The sequence below is a fragment of the Carassius auratus genome, chromosome 23 (assembly GCF_003368295.1).
Source record: "Carassius auratus strain Wakin chromosome 23, ASM336829v1, whole genome shotgun sequence".
Lineage (NCBI taxonomy): Eukaryota > Metazoa > Chordata > Actinopteri > Cypriniformes > Cyprinidae > Carassius > Carassius auratus.
The window spans coordinates 4217834-4236259 of record NC_039265.1 but is presented as its reverse complement, the minus strand read 5'-3'; the positions used below and the strand labels follow the sequence as shown (position 1 = coordinate 4236259).

The 18426-nt window shown below is 37.5% G+C and overlaps 1 protein-coding gene across 7 annotated transcripts in view; it reads right to left on the bottom strand.

The window, feature by feature from the left end:
- Positions 1 to 18426, bottom strand: part of nav1a (neuron navigator 1a) — a 130190-nt gene that overhangs the window by 21754 nt on the left and 90010 nt on the right. For all 7 annotated transcript variants that reach the window (XM_026199298.1, XM_026199300.1, XM_026199301.1 and 4 more), the window contains 3 exons: positions 10932 to 11070; positions 8182 to 8479; positions 34 to 808 (listed from right to left, as the gene is read on the bottom strand). In XM_026199298.1, coding sequence (XP_026055083.1) covers positions 34 to 808; positions 8182 to 8479; positions 10932 to 11070 — 1212 coding nt within the window. The remainder of the gene's footprint in view (positions 1 to 33; positions 809 to 8181; positions 8480 to 10931; positions 11071 to 18426) is intronic.

Sequence of the window (18426 nt, the reverse complement as noted above, 5' to 3'; positions counted from 1 at the left end):
AATGAACAGCTCTGTGGAGGAGGTTCGTCTCACCTCTGAGAGTTGGGAGAGGGCAGCTCTGAATATTTGCCCAGGCTGGATGGCTGCCGGAGCCCTAGTAATTTGGAAGGAGGCTCCAGCGCGCTCTGTGTTGGTGTCAATGTGCCATTCTTTAGCGGGACGCCTCCACCACACTCAGAATCAGACACCACTGCCTTGGCTTTGGCCTTCTCCTTCTCCCGGTCCGTCTGGTTGACTGGAGCACACCCTCCTGTACTGGCCCGATGGGAGCTCTTTGCACTGCCTGGTTCCTTCAGTCTGGACGGGGCGGGCACTGTTTTTAGGCCCTGCAGACCAGCGTCCATGTTGCTGCTGACGGGACGAGCTCCCGGCCGTCCTCCCGTCAGACTCAAAGTGCTGGACTTGGCGGGTCTCGGGAGACTACGATACTGGATGTTGTTGCGTGCGTTCGGAGCCATGAAACCTTGATCACAGTTCGACACATCAAGACTGGTCTTGCGTCCTCCACCTACCCCACCGGCAGAGGGTTTCACTGGGATACCAGAGGTTTTAGGAGTTTTGTTGACAATGGCAGAGTTTTCGGAGACGGTGTTTCCACTAGTTGTTAGCACAGTGGCGGTGCCGGTAGTTGGAACGGTTTTCTTGTAACCGAAGGAATTAACCGTGCCGGTGGAGGGACGGACGAGACCGGAGGGAGGTTTTCTGTGCTCGCCACGATCTTTCCCTGCATCCGAACTGGAGCGCTGTAAGCCTGATGTTTTCACTGCCATTTTGGCTTTATCCACGACTCGCTGATCGTTCTTTGGAACTGCAGGCACAACAATAAACACAATCAGACTCCAGCAACCAGTGGTGGACAGCAATGAAGTATTTTTATTATTTGACTTTTTCTTGAATACATTATAAGCCAATACATTTCTTAAAAACATGTTGTTCCTCTTTATTTTGAACTGGAGAAATCCCAACTTGCTCAAAGATGTGATAGTGGTGTCCGATTCATGAACGAGCTGATTCTTTTCAATGAACCTGTCAGTTCACACACTGCACTACATCTCTTCTCAAGTTAACAACTCACTAATGAACTAATGCCGACTCACTAATTAACTAATGCCGAATTTTTTGGATTTAGTATTGTGAATGAAAATCATATTTAGTTCATGACTGTCAATGGTTTGTGAACTAAATTTACTGTAAAAGGGTGAGCTGTTTAAACCCACTCTATGAAATGCTAGAATTCTCAACAGGGAAGGTTTTAGGTAAAACCAAAAATAAAAGAAAAATTACATTTAAAAAATAATACATTGAAAAAGAGTACTACTAATGGATTAATATTGTATTAAGGCATCTGTACTTTTACTCAAGAAATGTATTTGTGTGAAACAGTGATCAGCCACCAAAACATCACATCAACCACTCAGAACCACACTGTGTGTACGGTACACTGTCCGTGTCCAGAAAGGTAAGAAAAACATCATCAAAGTAGTCCATGTGACATCAGAGGGTCAGTTAGAATTTGTTGAAGCATCGAAAATACATTTTGCTCCAAAAATAACAAAAACTACGACTTTATTCAGCATTGTCTTCTCTTCCGGGTCTGTTGTGAGCACATTCACAACACTACATGAAGTAATCATTCAATTTAACCAGTTCTTCTTGAACCAGTTCACCAAATCAAACTGAATCGTTTGAATTAATAATCAATTTTAATAAACCGGTTGAAGAAACTGGTTCACCGTATCTTTTGCGCTCGACGTAATGGCGTCATTGGCGATGATTGCAAGCCTTCGGTTTACCCGCGCTCATAACATTAACACAGAATCAGTTCAGAATCAATCACCAAAAGAATCAGTTCAGTTCAGATGCTCTGTGTGTCAGTCTGCTTCACGCTGAATCACACATGCGCAGTATCATCAGCTCCTCGGTTCACGAATCGGACGCGTCTGCCAGAAACGGTTCTTGACTCGTGAACGAGTCAATGTTTTGTTCATTATCTGGCTCGTCTCGGTGTTCATCTTCAGTTCTCTCTTCACATCAGTTCAGTCAGTGTACTGTTGGAGTAAATGAATTACTCCGGGATATTGGTTTGTTTGAACTCAGATGGAGTGTCAGCCCGTTCAAAAAGTTAACAGCTTAAGTCATTTGTGGATTAATGCGTATTGGAGACGCGGACCGTTTCAAACGATTCAATTCGATTTGGTGAACTGGTTCAAAAAGATCTGGTTACATCAAATGATTCGTTCATGAACCGAATATCACTAAACAGCAGTGTTTTGAACTCTCTCTCACAACAGACACGGAAGAGAAGACAATGCTGAATAATGTTGTAGTTTTTGCTATTTTTGGACCAAAATGTATTTTCGATGCTTCAACAAATTCTAACTGACCCTCTGATGTCACATGGACTACTTTGATGATGTTTTTCTTACCTTTCTGGACATGGACAGTATACCGTACACACAGCTTCAATGGAGGGACTGAGAGCTCTCGGACTAAATCTAAAATATCTTCAACTGTGTCCTGAAGATAAACTGAGGTCTCACGGGTTTGGAACGACATGAGGGTGAGTTATTAATGACATAATTTTCATTTTTCGGTGAGATAGCCCTTTAACACTTCAGATAATTAATATAGTTTACTAAATAAATTGTATTTATTGTGCAAGGTTTCTTAGGAAAGACAGATTAATGCAACCGCTTACCACATCCAGCTTTAAGTGAGCTTTTACATTTAATTTAACACCACAATGTATAAGCAACACACACAGATGCAAAAGTCCTCTTCATTAGAGTAATGCACTCTATGGACACAATCCATCATGAGGTAAAGGACTTTCCTTCTTATGCTGCTGACTTCAATTCACTCAGCTTGAATATTTAAGACGTTAACTTAAACCGAGGACCCTTGAAGTTACAGATATATTTAAGAAACAAAGGAAGTGGGTACAGTACAACTGTTAACAGTACTGAGAACATGAAATGGGTGAACTTGTAAAGCCCACCCTGACGGCCATCTGGATCCTCTCAGAGATATTTATAAATTTGCGGCAACAACAAGGCAAAAATGCTATCGCAATCGTGACTCGATCTCCGGGGTCGAATGGGAAAACACACATACAGAAGAGATTGTTCGCAAACTTGAAAACTGGCTTTACTCTAACAACTTCCCCCACTGTAACACACTGGAAAACACACTGCTGGAGTAACTTAAGCATTTAAATGGCTCAATTAGCATGACAAATAAAAATAGTGCAATTGCGAAATACGGCGTGTATTTCATCTGTCACGAGTCGGTGTAATTCACATCACTGCCACCCAGGATGATGGCCAACACAAGTAAATACAGCTGACATGCACTCAAGATGGAGATTAGATGTGAAAAGAAATGTGTTGAGTTGGAATAATGTAGGACATTAGCAGACGATGACTGTATTATATACTAGCATGATCGTATCAAAGGATACAATGAGGAAAAAGACTGGAGGGAAACAGTAAAGTGAGTCAATGGAAACTGGAAAAACTGGACAGGGAGGAAAAAAGTGGCTAACGAAAAGATAGCTATCAAACTGACAGAGATGCAGCTGTGAGAGGAGGAGTGGAGATAGATGTCATTTGTCTCTTTAATACTACTAACTACAACAGCAGGCTTGTACAACAAAATTAACCACGGTCGTATTATACAAGACTGCGTCTTAGAATAACAACATGTTAGTGCAGTGGGACATAATAAAGATCCATTTCTCTGACATTGCTTATAATAAGTGGACATGGCAACCCCTTGTACATGACTGTGCAAAACACAGTGGCTCTGTCTACAATGGTTTAGATAAAATCGCCGCACATAACCAGTCTTTGTTTGCTGTAATATTACTTTGATCGTTTATATGGTTACCACACTTTAGGGGATTCACTCCTATATTTCAATATGGTCACTCTTTTACAGTACGTGGCCTATTCTAAAGCCCACAGTATACTTCTGTTTTAACGTGAACGGTTATTTCACAGCTTTCAGCACAGGCTGCATGAACTGGTGATTCACACATGTGCACTAGAAATGTTCTTTTCTTTACACAAGCACTTGTCAACTGAGACACAAAAGTCATGTATGAAATTGTATTTTAAAATCTGAATAAAGACATACTATATAAAATGTTCAAGAAGATTCACTCTAGATGTTCTCTAGTCTTTCGTAGCCAGATCTTCAGACTAATGGCAGAAGGTCTGGGAACCTTGGCCACTCTCAATGTCCAAGAACCGCTTAAGAGGCCATACGACTGACAGGTAAAGCAACCAATCGGGTTTCCTTTTTAGTTTAGGGGCTGGGAAATGTCGCCACAATAACAGACTGGCAAGTAAAACTTTTGGAGAATTCAAGTTTATGGTGCAAACTTTACAGCTTTCTTTTTCCATGAGAGGCTTTGGTATCATGGCAACTTTGTTTCCAGGCAGAACGTTAAATAACGCACACATCTCCCAATAATACTGAAGAATTCAACCAATCAGATGACTTGTTTTGTGTGCCATATGCACCCGGCATCCGGTCCATTGGTGTGGTCCTTTTCTCAGGTTACATCAGCAGCTTAGTAGACAATGATCATCTTTTGAGTTTTATGAGTGAGTCACTCAACTGATTCAGTGTGGAATAAGTGAGTCACTCAAAACATTCTCTAAAACAAGTTCAGTGACATCCTTTTGTCTTCATTGTATCATCATTCATTTTTCTATTCTCCCATATCCTTTATAACCTTGTAAACCAGACTGAATCACATGATGAACTGAAGGACTTACATGTCCCTTAAAGAATGAACAAGTTCACGAACAAGACTCAAAACAGGTAACCGTCAAGATGCTTTTTACAGTTGCACGCTTCACAGAGGACTTCTGTAAATGAGTCAACACATTGAAGTGATTCTTTCACATGAATAATTTATTCCTAAAACATGATTCGTTCTTAAATAGAGGGCCCTTTAACCACAGCCCAGAAAATCCATGAGATCCGCCTGCACTGCAGCTATGGGATTGATCAGTCAAAGAAAATCATCATCACTCTGTCTGAGGAGCGAGATCCCATAAATAAGATTGATCAGTTCATTTCTCCCCCAGTTTATGAGAGGCTGTATTTCATACACATCTTGCATGGCAGGGATTGAGGTTTCCAATTCTCTAACAATGTTTTCAAATATGGAATATCTGAGATCCAGTTCCATCATAAAGACAACATTGAATATAAACCTGGAACTAATTCTCTCTGTTTCAATATGAGGGTATAATCATGATTTTCCAGTGGCATCTTGTGCGTTCAGTCTGTTCAATCAAAGTGTCTGTCCACAGGGAGAGGTAGATACCGCTGACACAGACGTATGGCTTGCCGGTCGGTAACATCTACAAACTCGCTGAAAGACTAATGACTGCTTCTGTGCTCCACTGTCTCTGGGACAAACCACTCCACTCAAGCGTTCAGCCAGTTTTCACAGTTCTGCTTGCTTTTCTTGTTTGGCTGACAATGACTTCGGGACCTGCATGTGCATTCTTTCATTTGAGAACTGGCTCTAATGGAAGCTCATTTCTGCCACAGAATTAAAAAAGTAAATAAAAGTAAAAGGAAATTGTGACTGTTTATCTCAATTAAAATATTTTTTTTTTGCAATTTAATATCAAAAACACTATATATACACATAGCTAATATACATCAAAGTAGTACTCAGAGACAGGGCAAGCTACTTTTGCTTTCAAGAAATTCCCATTCTTTGGTTCTCCTAAAAAAAACTGATTTCTTGTAGTAGCTGACATGACAGTTTCACTGAAGCTGTAATTTGGATTGTGTTTTCGGAATAAAAGCGGATCGGTTTGCGCAGTTCACTGGGTGCAATTGCTTAAATTTCATCAATCTGTCATTCATCCTCTTCTGTGTGTTTGAAAGCTCGACCGCATTGGCCACCGCATGGCAGACATATGCACAAGTGTTGACGTTCTGGCTACATGTCAACACACACTGGCTGCCTTTCATTAAAGTGACATCATGATGTGTTTCTTTTCGGATAGATGGGTTTATTTTCCAACACGTACAGAACAGCGTGCAGATGGTTTCTTTCAGGTCCAGCTGCATAAACGCTGTGTTCCCTACCGCGTCTCTCGCTTTGTTGGAAATGATAAACGGACCCCCGCGAGGTGGCATTTAATGCACAAGAAAAGAATCAACTGGTTTCCTGGAGCTCTTTCGATTTGAAGAGCTCTACGTTCATTAAGCGCGAAAGCGACTAGGTCTAAAAACATCAGCTGGGGTGATGCATTCACAGGAAGAGGGATAGGTGTTGGGTGATTTGGGGTTTTTAAGAGCTATCATCATACCCAACCCCCCCACCCACCGCCCGGTGGAGGACAACAGCTGGCGAGATCTGATGCCAATCCTCCACTCGAACAGGGCGTCTTTCTCTAGCAGCTATTCTACCCATGCCAGCAGCAGAATCAGGCTTTGTTGGAGCTCTGCATTGGACGTAATGACCCAGCACTAACTGCCATCAGTTGAGTTTTCCATTGAGACAGAGGACTGCTTTCAAAGATGAAGCCGATTAGAAGAGTGGCTTTGTTTCTAGATGAGGTCAAAGCCATTGATACTGGACTCTGTAATCACTTCACGGTTTGTTGACTCAAAGGTCACCTAATACTCTCAGATGATAACATTAAAACCCAATAGAAACAAAGAATCGCCAAAGAGATCTCTTTAATGCCTTAATTGTTTTGTCTAGACCTCAATCAGGTTAAATGGAGAGCAAATTGAGACGTTTGCTTAAGCCTCATGCTTAGAGTTTTTTTCCAAAGAGAAGACCTACAGTTTCATAAGAAATATCAACAATGACACAGATTGAGCTATAAATCAAAAATCTAAAGTGACAGATCCCCATGTGAACTAAAGTATTATTTGTTTACTATTTTAAATTTGATATTACAGTTCTTGCCAACGCGATGATATATACTTGTATTGTTACTGCTGATTCAAAGATTCAAATTTCAATCTATTATTTAAATATAAAACACTGAAACATAAGATCAATGACAAAATGTATATGTTTTTACAGATTACATTTAACTGTGTTTTAAAATTTAGCTAAATGCTAAATGTAAATTAAAAGCTTAATGTAAAACACAAGATATCTGCTGAAATTAGTAATACCTGTATATCATATTTAAAAATATATTTAATAATTATATATCGCCGAAAACATTAAAACTTAATGTAAAACATAATACATATCCTATATTGAAATTTAATATTTATATATTATATATTATTTATATATATATATATATATTATTTATAGTTAACGAAATATATAGTTATGTAAGAAAAATGCTTATATATAGACCAATATTAACACAAATCTTTTTTAAAACATAATATATATATATATATATATATATATATATATATATATATATATATATATATATATATATATATATATATATATAATTACATAGGCTATATGATTTTTTTTTAAAGAAAAATGCTTATAGTGCAATATTAACACAAATCTTATTTTTTACAACATCTTTACAATTTCTTTTTTTTTTCTTTACCAGCATCTGAATACATATATATATATATATATATATATATATATATATATATATATATATATATATATATATATATATATATATATATATATATATATATACAGGCTATGGATTACAGGTAGATGTTTCTTGCACAGACCAATCATTTCGCTTCATAAGATCTCAATATATTGTCAGCAGTCACAGGTATTAATTTTGTGTTAACAGTGACTGTAACCATTGACTTGCACTTTACAAATCACTAACAACCACAGTGTCAATATTGAATGTTCAACTGAAGAAAAAAAGTGACCTACATCTTAAATAAACAGCAATTTTATTTTATTATTATTATTATTACTATTTTTGGTGAACTATCATTTTAAATAAAAATAAAAATAATTGAGAACTCAGTTTATTCTTCAGAGCTATGAATGTAAAACCTTTGAGCAATAAAAGCTACCTTTGAAACAGTATACATTTGAGTCATATTTGTTAATTTTTCATATTTCATGCCTGTGTTGGCAGGATTTGGAGACTGGAATGTGAGGAATCATGGGAGATGAACGACGTGTAGCATGTTTTGGGGTGTATGTGTGTGTGTGTGTGTGTGTGTGGGATCACTCACCTCCTGGCACTTTGAGCATGCTCTGTGAGGTGTGTGTGATGGGGGAGGTCACGCCTACAGGAGGGTTCCGGCTCTTCTTCAGTCCGCTGGGTGGGTGGCCGAGCGTCTGCGGTTTCCTCAGCTCACTCTTGACTCCCGTGTCATCCTGAGATCGGCTTTTTTTCCATTTGCTGGATGACTCCGTCTTAAGGCTCCCCGTGTCATATCCTCCCTCATTCCGGCACTGAGCCTTCCCCTCCTCGCTGTACCAGGAAAGACCACTTTCAACCAGCGAGCGCTTCTCAGCATCGGTGCGCAGCTGTGGGAAGAGTTTGTGTTCAAATAAACGTTCTGGGACTATTTCACTGTAAAACTTTGAGAAAAGAACTTACAGAACTTCTGTGTAAATGTACTAGACAGATTCATTCTTCCCTATTTGGAAACTCTGCTATTCCATAAATTATATAAAATTAATATTAAAAACAAAACGACATTGATAAAAAAAGATTTTTGTCTAAAAAGAAAAATACAATATAGCACACTAAAACCTATGGAAGCCTGTTTCAACCAAAAATAAATGATTGATAAAAAAACATGACAAAATGCCACACTCACCTTTTTTATTCTGTGGTGGAAACAGGCTTCCATAAAAATCAACATACGATGAGAAACACAAAAAAAAAAGAAGCAACTGATTTATCTCGACACAGACACCAAACATGGAAGTTTTGTTTCAGGGTCTTGCGTTGTGGTCACATTCCAACACGAGCAGCGGAGATGAACAGAAGTAACACACGCTGAGATAAATCACCACAGAACATCAGAGCAGAACCGTCTGCTTAGTTCTGGCTCTATATATCACTGGGTTTAACTAAAAGACACAAAACTAGCTTCTGCCTGCTTTCTATTGCCATAGGCTGAAGATGATATATTCATTAATGTGTGCTATCTCTCTCTCTCTCTCTCTCTCTCTGTGTATACATATATAGATTTGTTTTATGTACATCAAACCGTACAACATTTAAGGTTCCAGTGTTACCTCGTGAGAGTAAAGTCTGTGTGTAATAAATGAAACCGAAGACGACTAAAGTAAAGTCCTCTTTAAAGTAAGAGGAGACTGACAGTGCTGCCAGGTCTAACGGACCATGTCCGGCTGAAGGAGAAGCTCTGTGGAGGGGCATACCTGCTTTATTAAATGTAAATAACCCTTCGTGAAAGGTTGATGTCATTTGAGGAATGTCTGCTCCCTTATACTGGGAGCTGTGGGATACGGCAAGCTCACATGTGTGACCAATTAAACCTGTCTGAACTTTGATGTTTGTATAACGGTGATATTGACATGTCATTTCCTTCTTCTGGCTAAGGCAGCCGCGTGGGTCAGATCAAGAAAGAAGCCGGGGATACCTGAAGAGTACAATAAAGCCAGCTGAGGAGGAGGCCAGGCTGGTATGAGAGTCTGTGGGGGTTTAGAAGAACACTAGGATCTGCTTGATGGAGGAGATAACCTCTGTAACCTCATGAAGCAGATGACTTCATGAGAGGTTCCTTTAGGTTTCGAAGGATATACAGGGACACAGTCCTCTTGAATTACTTCTAGAGAAGATTCCTGGGATTGCACTGGGAACGCTCAAATTCTTAAACTTTGAATGAAGTGTTTTCTGCTTTTTGTTTGGTGTACATTTATCAAAAGCATCAAATTCTAATGAATCAAATTGTGTTATTTTGAAGTTTTCATTCATTAAATCATTTTTTAGGAAACTGATCTTTTTTTTCAAGCATCTTAACTGTGTTCAACATTAATAATAATAATAAATCAATGTTTCTTGAGCATCAGATCAGCATATTATACTGATTTCTGAAGGATCATGTGACACTGAAGACTGGAGGAATGATGCTGAAAATTCAGCTTTGATCACGGGAATAAATTACGTTTGAAAATATATTACATTAAAAATGGTTAATAAACTGTAAAGACATTCCACAAAATTTGTATTGTAAACGCAGCCTTGGTAAGCATAAAAAAAATAATAATAAAGAAATTTACCAACCCTTCAGAACTGTATTCCTCATTATAATTTCCATATTTCATCATCTGAAGGATGTTGAACTTTATCTGCACTGTACCTCATACATTTATTTTTTCATTTGTAACTAATTATGTTAATTTTATATTACCATGTTAGACTCAACATAAGCGTGAATAACTGCTTTCTTTTTTGTGTGAACTTTGTGTGCCGGATCGAACTAACATCATGACATTCGAAATAAATACAGACACTCTGTGGCTCATTTGTACCGTAATAATGTGGTAAATGTTTCTCACAATGCCAAGAAACTGTGATTTTAGGTAGCCAGAACGGCTGAAAAGAAACCAGAAAGCGGTGTGGTCTTCAACAAATGCTAACCAACACAAACACATTCACACACAGAGGACTGAACCCATAACACTACATGGGAGTTCAACTTTGAGACTGAAACCAGAGACTCCCAGAAGACTTCTTGGCCAGGGAAGAGTCACATCACTGTCTTTGGGTGGGATAAACTGTGTTGGCTGTGGTGATAGATTTCAGATGGGTATTGACTGAGTCAGTGCGCGCTCTCTCACTCTAAAGCGGTTAGTGGTTTGTAACACATTCATCCCATTAGCACTAAGTACTGTGTGTTCAGGCTAGACCGATCCAGCATTGCATGTCACAAATTGGCCAACTGATGCAATAAACCTTAAACACAGACTGTGAGAGCAATATTTCTATTCAATTAAAGTAAATTACCACAATGGCGGAGTTTCGTCGGGAGCCAATGGGAGTTGTTGGCAGGGAGTTGAGGGAGGAGCCTGCGTTGAACTCCTCTGAGCTGAGGTTGTCTGATCCGTCACTCAAACCGCTGCTGATGGAGCTGCTTTCATCCCAACTGCGAGGAAAACATGAGAAATACCATCACTAATCTGATTCAGGTCATAACTAGGTCATAATGAATTATTAATTCTTTATGCAAATGTATTTCTTCTAAAAGAGCAAGACAAAAACATGTACTACATTGACCTACTCGAGCATAACACTCAGCAGTCAATACAGACTATTTATGAAAACTAAAATGCAAAAATAATTTTTGTTTGCATTTTGGCATTTTGAACACCTGCTTCGTGAATAAAGGCTTTAATCTGAATATATTGTGTTTGCACACGTTGTCTGTGACACCAGCTGCTATGAAAACATAGTTAAAGATTCACAAGGATATCTGTTTTTGTCTGGTCCTGGTGTGTCAGGGTCCTTAAAAAGCAAATGCTCCAAGATGGAAGGTGACTTTGAGATAAGAACACATCTTGTCGCACAGGACCTGATAAACCCTGAGAAAATGATAAGGCCATCCTCACATCACTGAACATGTATGCTTAAAAAAGACAGCTGCAACCTTTCCAATCAGAAACAACAATTGATAAACTTGTTGAGCCACAAAGGAACCGGTCAGGTTCCTAGCAGATAAAATGTGTGTTGTGTAACTGTTATCAGATATCAGAATAAAACACACAGTCACGGGTTCCTCATCTTTGTGAGGCTGTCTGCTCAGCTGTGGAGACCTATGGAATGAAACAGCTGACTTTGGGAAGACATTCTGCAATGTTTCTTCAGAAAAGGATTCACTGCTGATCCACTCAGATGTTTTGTGAATTGTATGGAAAGACATGTGGCCCAATCAAACTGTTTAACACTGTTTAATGTCTAATGCAACTGTACTACTGGATGCATTTCAAAAGTCTTGTGTAGAAAATTATTTTCTATTGATATTACATCAGACGCAGATAAAAAAAAAAAAAAAAAAAGATTCAATGCAATACAAAAACAACAACAACAAAACACTAAGCAAAAAAACAAAACAAAAAAACTAAATAAAGCTAAGCAAAACAAAATAAAAAAACAGCAAAGAAACAAAGCAAAAAGTAAACCAATAAAAACAAATAAAAACAAAACACAATACAACAAAGTAACACAAAAAAGAAAATGCAATACAAAACAACAACAAAACACTAAGCAAAAAAATAACAAATAAATTAAAGCCAAGCAAACCAAATAAAGCAAAAAAAAAAAAAAAAAACAGCAGAGAAACAAAGCAAATAGTAAAAAACAATAAAAACAAACAAAAGCAAAACACAATACAACAAAGTAACACAAAAAAGAAAACAAACAGGAAAGCAAAATAAAAAAACAGCAAAACAAAACAATAGAACAAAACCATTTAAATGTAAATGTAAAAAAAGAATCTTATTATACCATACAATTCTTCAGTGCCATAAACAATAGCTTTGATACACAATACTAGCCTTTGAACCTTTATCCACAAAACACAATAGTTTCAACACTTTCCCTCTATTTCCACCTCCAGTCTCTATTTTCCAGATGCTTTAAATTCCTAAGATGTCCCGGTGACACTTAAATACTGGATTAAGTAGCAGCACATTGTGAGGAGTCTGTCATTAGAAGATATCTAAGCACATTCAGCTGTTTTGTGAGACGGCCAGCCCTGAGGTGAAACACTGACGGTCTCTTTAGGAGCGATAATGATCGGGGTTCAAGTTTCGGGGCTGTTTGGAGCACCTCGAGCATCAAACTCTATGATTACACTCAAAATCTTCATCTCCAGACCTGAAATGACAGCACTCCGGTGATAGTTTTAAAGGATGAACGGCAGTCTGATGTTTACCTCTACAGCTGGGAATATTTGTGAGATGCGATGTCTCATTTGACAGCTGTTTTTTGCTTTGATGCCTTGCAAGGGTGCCATATGTGAGCCTTAAAAAGCTATGATCTTTCTTCAAGCCTGTAAACTCAACAGATATGATGTGTCAGTTGAATCACAAGCAACATCTCATCTGTGTGATCTTGATTTATTTTTGAAATTGTCACTTTAAGTGCGGAACATGTCAAGCAGAGCCTCTCTGCAAACTATCTGCCGCAGGTGATGTGGAAAAGGAGGACGAGGACACCTTGAAAACCTACAGCATCCAACAGACACAGGCCTCACTTCAAAGGCATGCCAGAGACACCATGCAGTTTCCGATAAACCTGGACTAAAACGGTGTGTTTGATGTTGTTCTGTGGAAGGGAAAATGCAGATAAGCACAGCGACCTTTTGGAGATGCTACGCTCCCTTGACCAGCCCTGTTCATAGTGTCAGTGGATGGGATTTTTTTATTTTAATTTTTTTTTAACTCAGATGGACTTTATAGGGCTTTAGTTCTGGTGGGAAAAAAAGATAATGAGCAGCAGAATCTCAGCAAGATTAGGCTTAACCAGCACTAACGAATACTGTACCATAACACTCTGTGACCTCAGATTAAAGGATTATAAAAAATGCTACTGGAAGCAAAGGATTTATATTCAGCTTTAAAAATGATATAAAACAACATTCACAACTTATTTCACCTTCATAATATTGTGTATTTCTGAGTGAAATGAATATTCAATGAGAAAAGTAGAGCCTTATGAAACCTGTTTTATTTAAGTACCCAAATTCCTTTTATTTCTTCAAAGATTCCCTTTTCCTGTTTTAATTCTGTATTTCTGGATTCTGTTCTAATGGTTAAATTATATTTCAGTTATAAAATTGCATGTTTACATATGAAACATATACAATTTAACACTGAACATCAATTTACTGCATTAAAAGACACAAATAATGTTTAGGGCCTTATGCTTGGGTCCTATTCATATAAAGGAGTGCATTAAAATGCATAGGTATGTAACAATTCACTCAACTCATGTCCATGTCCTTTTATTATTGCTTGGACAAAATGCTGTACATTTCTTTGTGAAATTGAAATATAACTATAATAATATACTAATATAGCACTTGCATATTATTGCTCTTTTTTTTGGTTTTGATTGTTTCTATTGTCCTCATTTGTAAGTAGCTTTGGATAAAATCATCTGCTAAATGACAAAATTTAAATAGTATGTAAATGTAAATAACAAAACTAAATTGAAATAAAAAAAAGCCCCAAATCAAATAAATAAGTAACAAATAAAATAAATCTCTTCATATAAACAAAATTAGGCTTTGTCTGTGCTCTTTCCATTTAAAATGAGAGGCAACCACTGCATTTTAATCATGATCCAAACAAAGATGCTGCACACATGCAACATGGGCAGTTTTTAATTGATATTAGATTTGTATGATTCAGAAATTTTGAAGTAAAAACAAAATGTTTTGACTTCAGTTTTGTGAAACTATACATATAAATATCTACTTAAAACAGCAGACGAGCTGAACGAGATGCAGATTCACTCTCTGCCAGCAGGTGGCGTTCCTTAAATCGTTTCTTTGGTTTGAAACGATTTTCAACCAGCTCGTGGTTAATCGTTTAGCTCGAGACACACCAAGCCGATGATCGGCCGTTTTCCATCATTGGGCCAACGGCGAGTGAGGGTCGGGGTAGTTTGCTAGGTCTGTTCCACTCGTCGGCTCTCGTCGGGCTCCCATCGGGGGCAGTTTGGCTGATTCAACATCGGGGCCATCGGGGCCGTCAGCGAGAGTGAGAGCTCTGATTGAGTCTGCAGTTTAGCGAATGAGTCAGTGCAGAGAATGTTAATGCGAAAGTGATGAAAACAAGCATGTGAATGAAGGCAGTACAGATAGAAGGCTGTTTATATGTTACGTGATGTTTCTCAATTATTCCAATACACAAGTGTTTTCATAACAGCATGAGCCACATAAAATTATTAAAGTTATTAACGTTACTGATATTCAAAATGGTAAGCAAGTGCTGCTTTGTTTACATTTCGTATATCTGCGTTTATCTCGTATATCTTTGTTTCAGTTTCTCCTTTTGAATGATGAATATATACTATTAATAATATTTGCTGATATGAACAACTTGTTCCTGTTAGTTTTCCTGTCAGCTGTAGTCTGTGCGGTGTGTTCCAGTGCAGCTTTTTGGTTTGATGGTTTGAAACCACAGTGGTTTCATCGCAGTTAGTTCTTTAAAGTCAGCTTGGTGTGTCCCAGCCTTTACATCCCTACACATAGGTACATTTTTATGTATTTTTAGTCAGTACTTTAGACAGATATATAGTAAATAGTTAAAAGACATTTCCAGGGAGAGAGCATAAAGGTCAGGACATGTTGCAGTCTGGACTTAAAACTAGAAACTAGATTACCTGCATGACCAGCAGAGCTCAACATATCTTACCATGATTTAACTGCTGCCCTACCACTCCTACTTTAATTTGAACATCATTTTAGATCCATACTAAATCAACTTCCATAATATACCTTTGCAGCAAACAAATACAATGTGCATTCTGTCCATTTTAAAGAAAAAAAACTAAACAAAAGCAGGGAGAAATGTGCATGTGCAATCACCACTGAGCTAATTGCCCTAGTGCTGTTAGAGCCATCTTTCTCCAACTGAAGCACACTACTCTATCTGCCCTCGCTTCCCAGAATAGGGCTCTCAAAAAACCCAATAAGGAGGATAAAGTGTCCTCCTATCCATCCCCTCCACCCTAAACCAAACATTAACTTTAATTGCATAGATGCAAGGCAAGCAGATAACTGCAATAGTGTATTTCTAAAAAAGGCATCCGCTATCAAAGCACTATTTGGGGGGTTTTAGGGTAGTAAGAATGCACATAGACAGACCTCTATCAAGAACAAAAAATACACTGGACCAACATAAACAAATAACAACGAACAGCCTATACTTGGTGTTTTTACAGTATGTGGTGTTCCTCAGGGTACTATCTTGGGTCCTCTGTCTTTTTTTAATAACACAAAATTTTAATCCAGAAAGTAGTTCAAATCCAAAATAATGGAAATGATCCATAAACAGGTACCCATGACTTAAAGCTAGTTGTTATATATCAATTATTTACATTATTGTTGCAGAAAAATTTAACTACTATTAACTTAATTTAACTGACATAAAGTCACAACATGTGCACTTTTTTTAAATTAAGTAAATAAGTCCACAAAGATGTCAAGATATATATAAATATATAAATCAATATTACTAAAAGGCTGCAAAAAATAGTGTCCAGTCCTGCTTTTGACTCCAAGTTTATTTTATTTTATGCACATACTAGACAGCAACTGCATGTCGCCAGTAGCATATGGCCTTTATTTTCAACACATACAGAAGTATATATCAATTGCCTAGATGTTCTACATAATTCATACTTTGCCCATCCCAATTTGCCCAGCTTAGCAAAATACTGGAATGCCAAATGACAGGTGGCAGATCCTCTTTCATCAGCACCAACTGGTCACACGCAATCCGCAGAGGGAGTGACGGCTCAGAGTGAAAACGACATGCGTGTCCAAGACCAAAAACTACCATGTAAACCATTAGAGTGTTCTTTATCAATCATCTAGAACACAAGGCGCTCTGACCACACATGAAAATGTGTTCAAGTAGATTTAAAAATGGATCGCTATTGCGTGAAATGCACTGTTGTTAAAGCCATGCTACAGTTGTCCCATCAGGCGAGAACAAAGGCACGGTTAAAGCCAGCATATACTGCCAAACTTGGCTCAGGTGAACTGTAGACTTGGCAGCCCATCAAGACTTTTTTTTATTTTCTTTTTTTCATTAAGATAGCAATCTGTATAGTAGAGTGTAATATATATAGTATATTTACAGTGTACAACTCTGATGTGGTTTCTATGTAAATAAATTGATAGCTGGCATAAAATACTTTATGGAAAATGTATGACCTGGGGTATGACATGCTATTATCAATCGTTAAATATTTTAGATATATTTAGATTTTTTTTAAATATAATTATTATAATGTATGCAGCTTTTGCTATATCATATTATTTGTCACCTGTGCCTTTGTTTATTGTTCATCTCCCTGTACAATATCCCATGTATTTCAACCCTTGTTAAAGTGATCTTGAATTTGCTAAGCATTCTGATTATCATTTATCTACTGTAGCAGTTACACTTTATGTGTGTGTGTGTGTGTGTGTGTGTTGAAGAGTGGGCGGAGAAATGGCTGCGACTGGCAGCACAGATGGTTCACAATACGGGGTGCAGGACCACCTAACCAGCTAAGCTTTGGAGAACAGATTGGCCTGACAACGCTTATCAAAGACACCTTGCTTGAAAGACTATTGCATTATACTTCTGTTTTGACAACATCGATAACATTTCTAAAAAGCTTAACATGTTCAAATGGGTTTGACAGTTAAACTGATGGATCGTTGGATGACCTTTAAATGACACAGGCACCTTATCCATATTCTGTTGTATGCTAAACTTATGGAGACAGGTCACAGAGGGTCTCTGTCTGCCAAAAGCTGTCTGTTGCCCAACAGTGTTACGCAGAGTGCTATTCTCACCGGGACCAGTCATTTATCTGATCGGCCAGCTTGTCATGTGAAAACAGAAATGTATTTCCTCCCTCACACATTTCCATCGCACTTATTAAAATGACAACATGATAGAATAACAGGCCCAGTTTCGCAAGCCTACCAAAGCAAATAAGCCTTACAATAGGGATTAGTGAGGATTATCTATCAAGTTAGAGCAACTTCCCAATAAAGACACTACATACTCCATCTGTGCAGATTATGACAGATGTGCGTAAGTTTTGAGAGGTGCTTGAACAGTTGAAAAGAGGGTGGAGTTAATAAACTACACATAATCTCTCTGTGGATGCAGTGCTAGCTATCTTCACTTTGAAAGAAATTTGATGACGAAGCTACACATTTTCAAAATTAACTAGTTACTGCGTTGTCTTAATGAACGGTCGTTCTTAAGAAATTCACCCGACACCAAAAATAAATTAATAACAAATAAATAACAAAGATTCTAATTTCAAAGTTGATTATCTATAAATGGACAGATATTCAACAAGTGAACAAATTCCACGTAACCGTAACCTATAATTGCACAAATCGTATTATAAATAAAATAAATCACTAATGAAAAAAAAAAAACGTTATATGTGACCCTGGAACACAAAACCAGTCTTAAGTCGCTGGGATACATTTTTAGCAATAGCCAAAAAAACATTGTATTCATAAAAATGCATGTACTTGAAACATAAATATTTAGCAATATTAAAAATGTATTAACTGTCAATTCTAAGCAATTAAATGTATCTTTTAAAATTAAATTTCTTTTAAAAAATAAATTGATAAAAAATAAACTGAATACAAACCTTTGATCAAATAATGTTTTAATTTTATTTAAAATTACTAATATGACAGATTTAAATGGACTAAAAGAGGATACACCAATAAAAGTAAATTTTAAGGGCC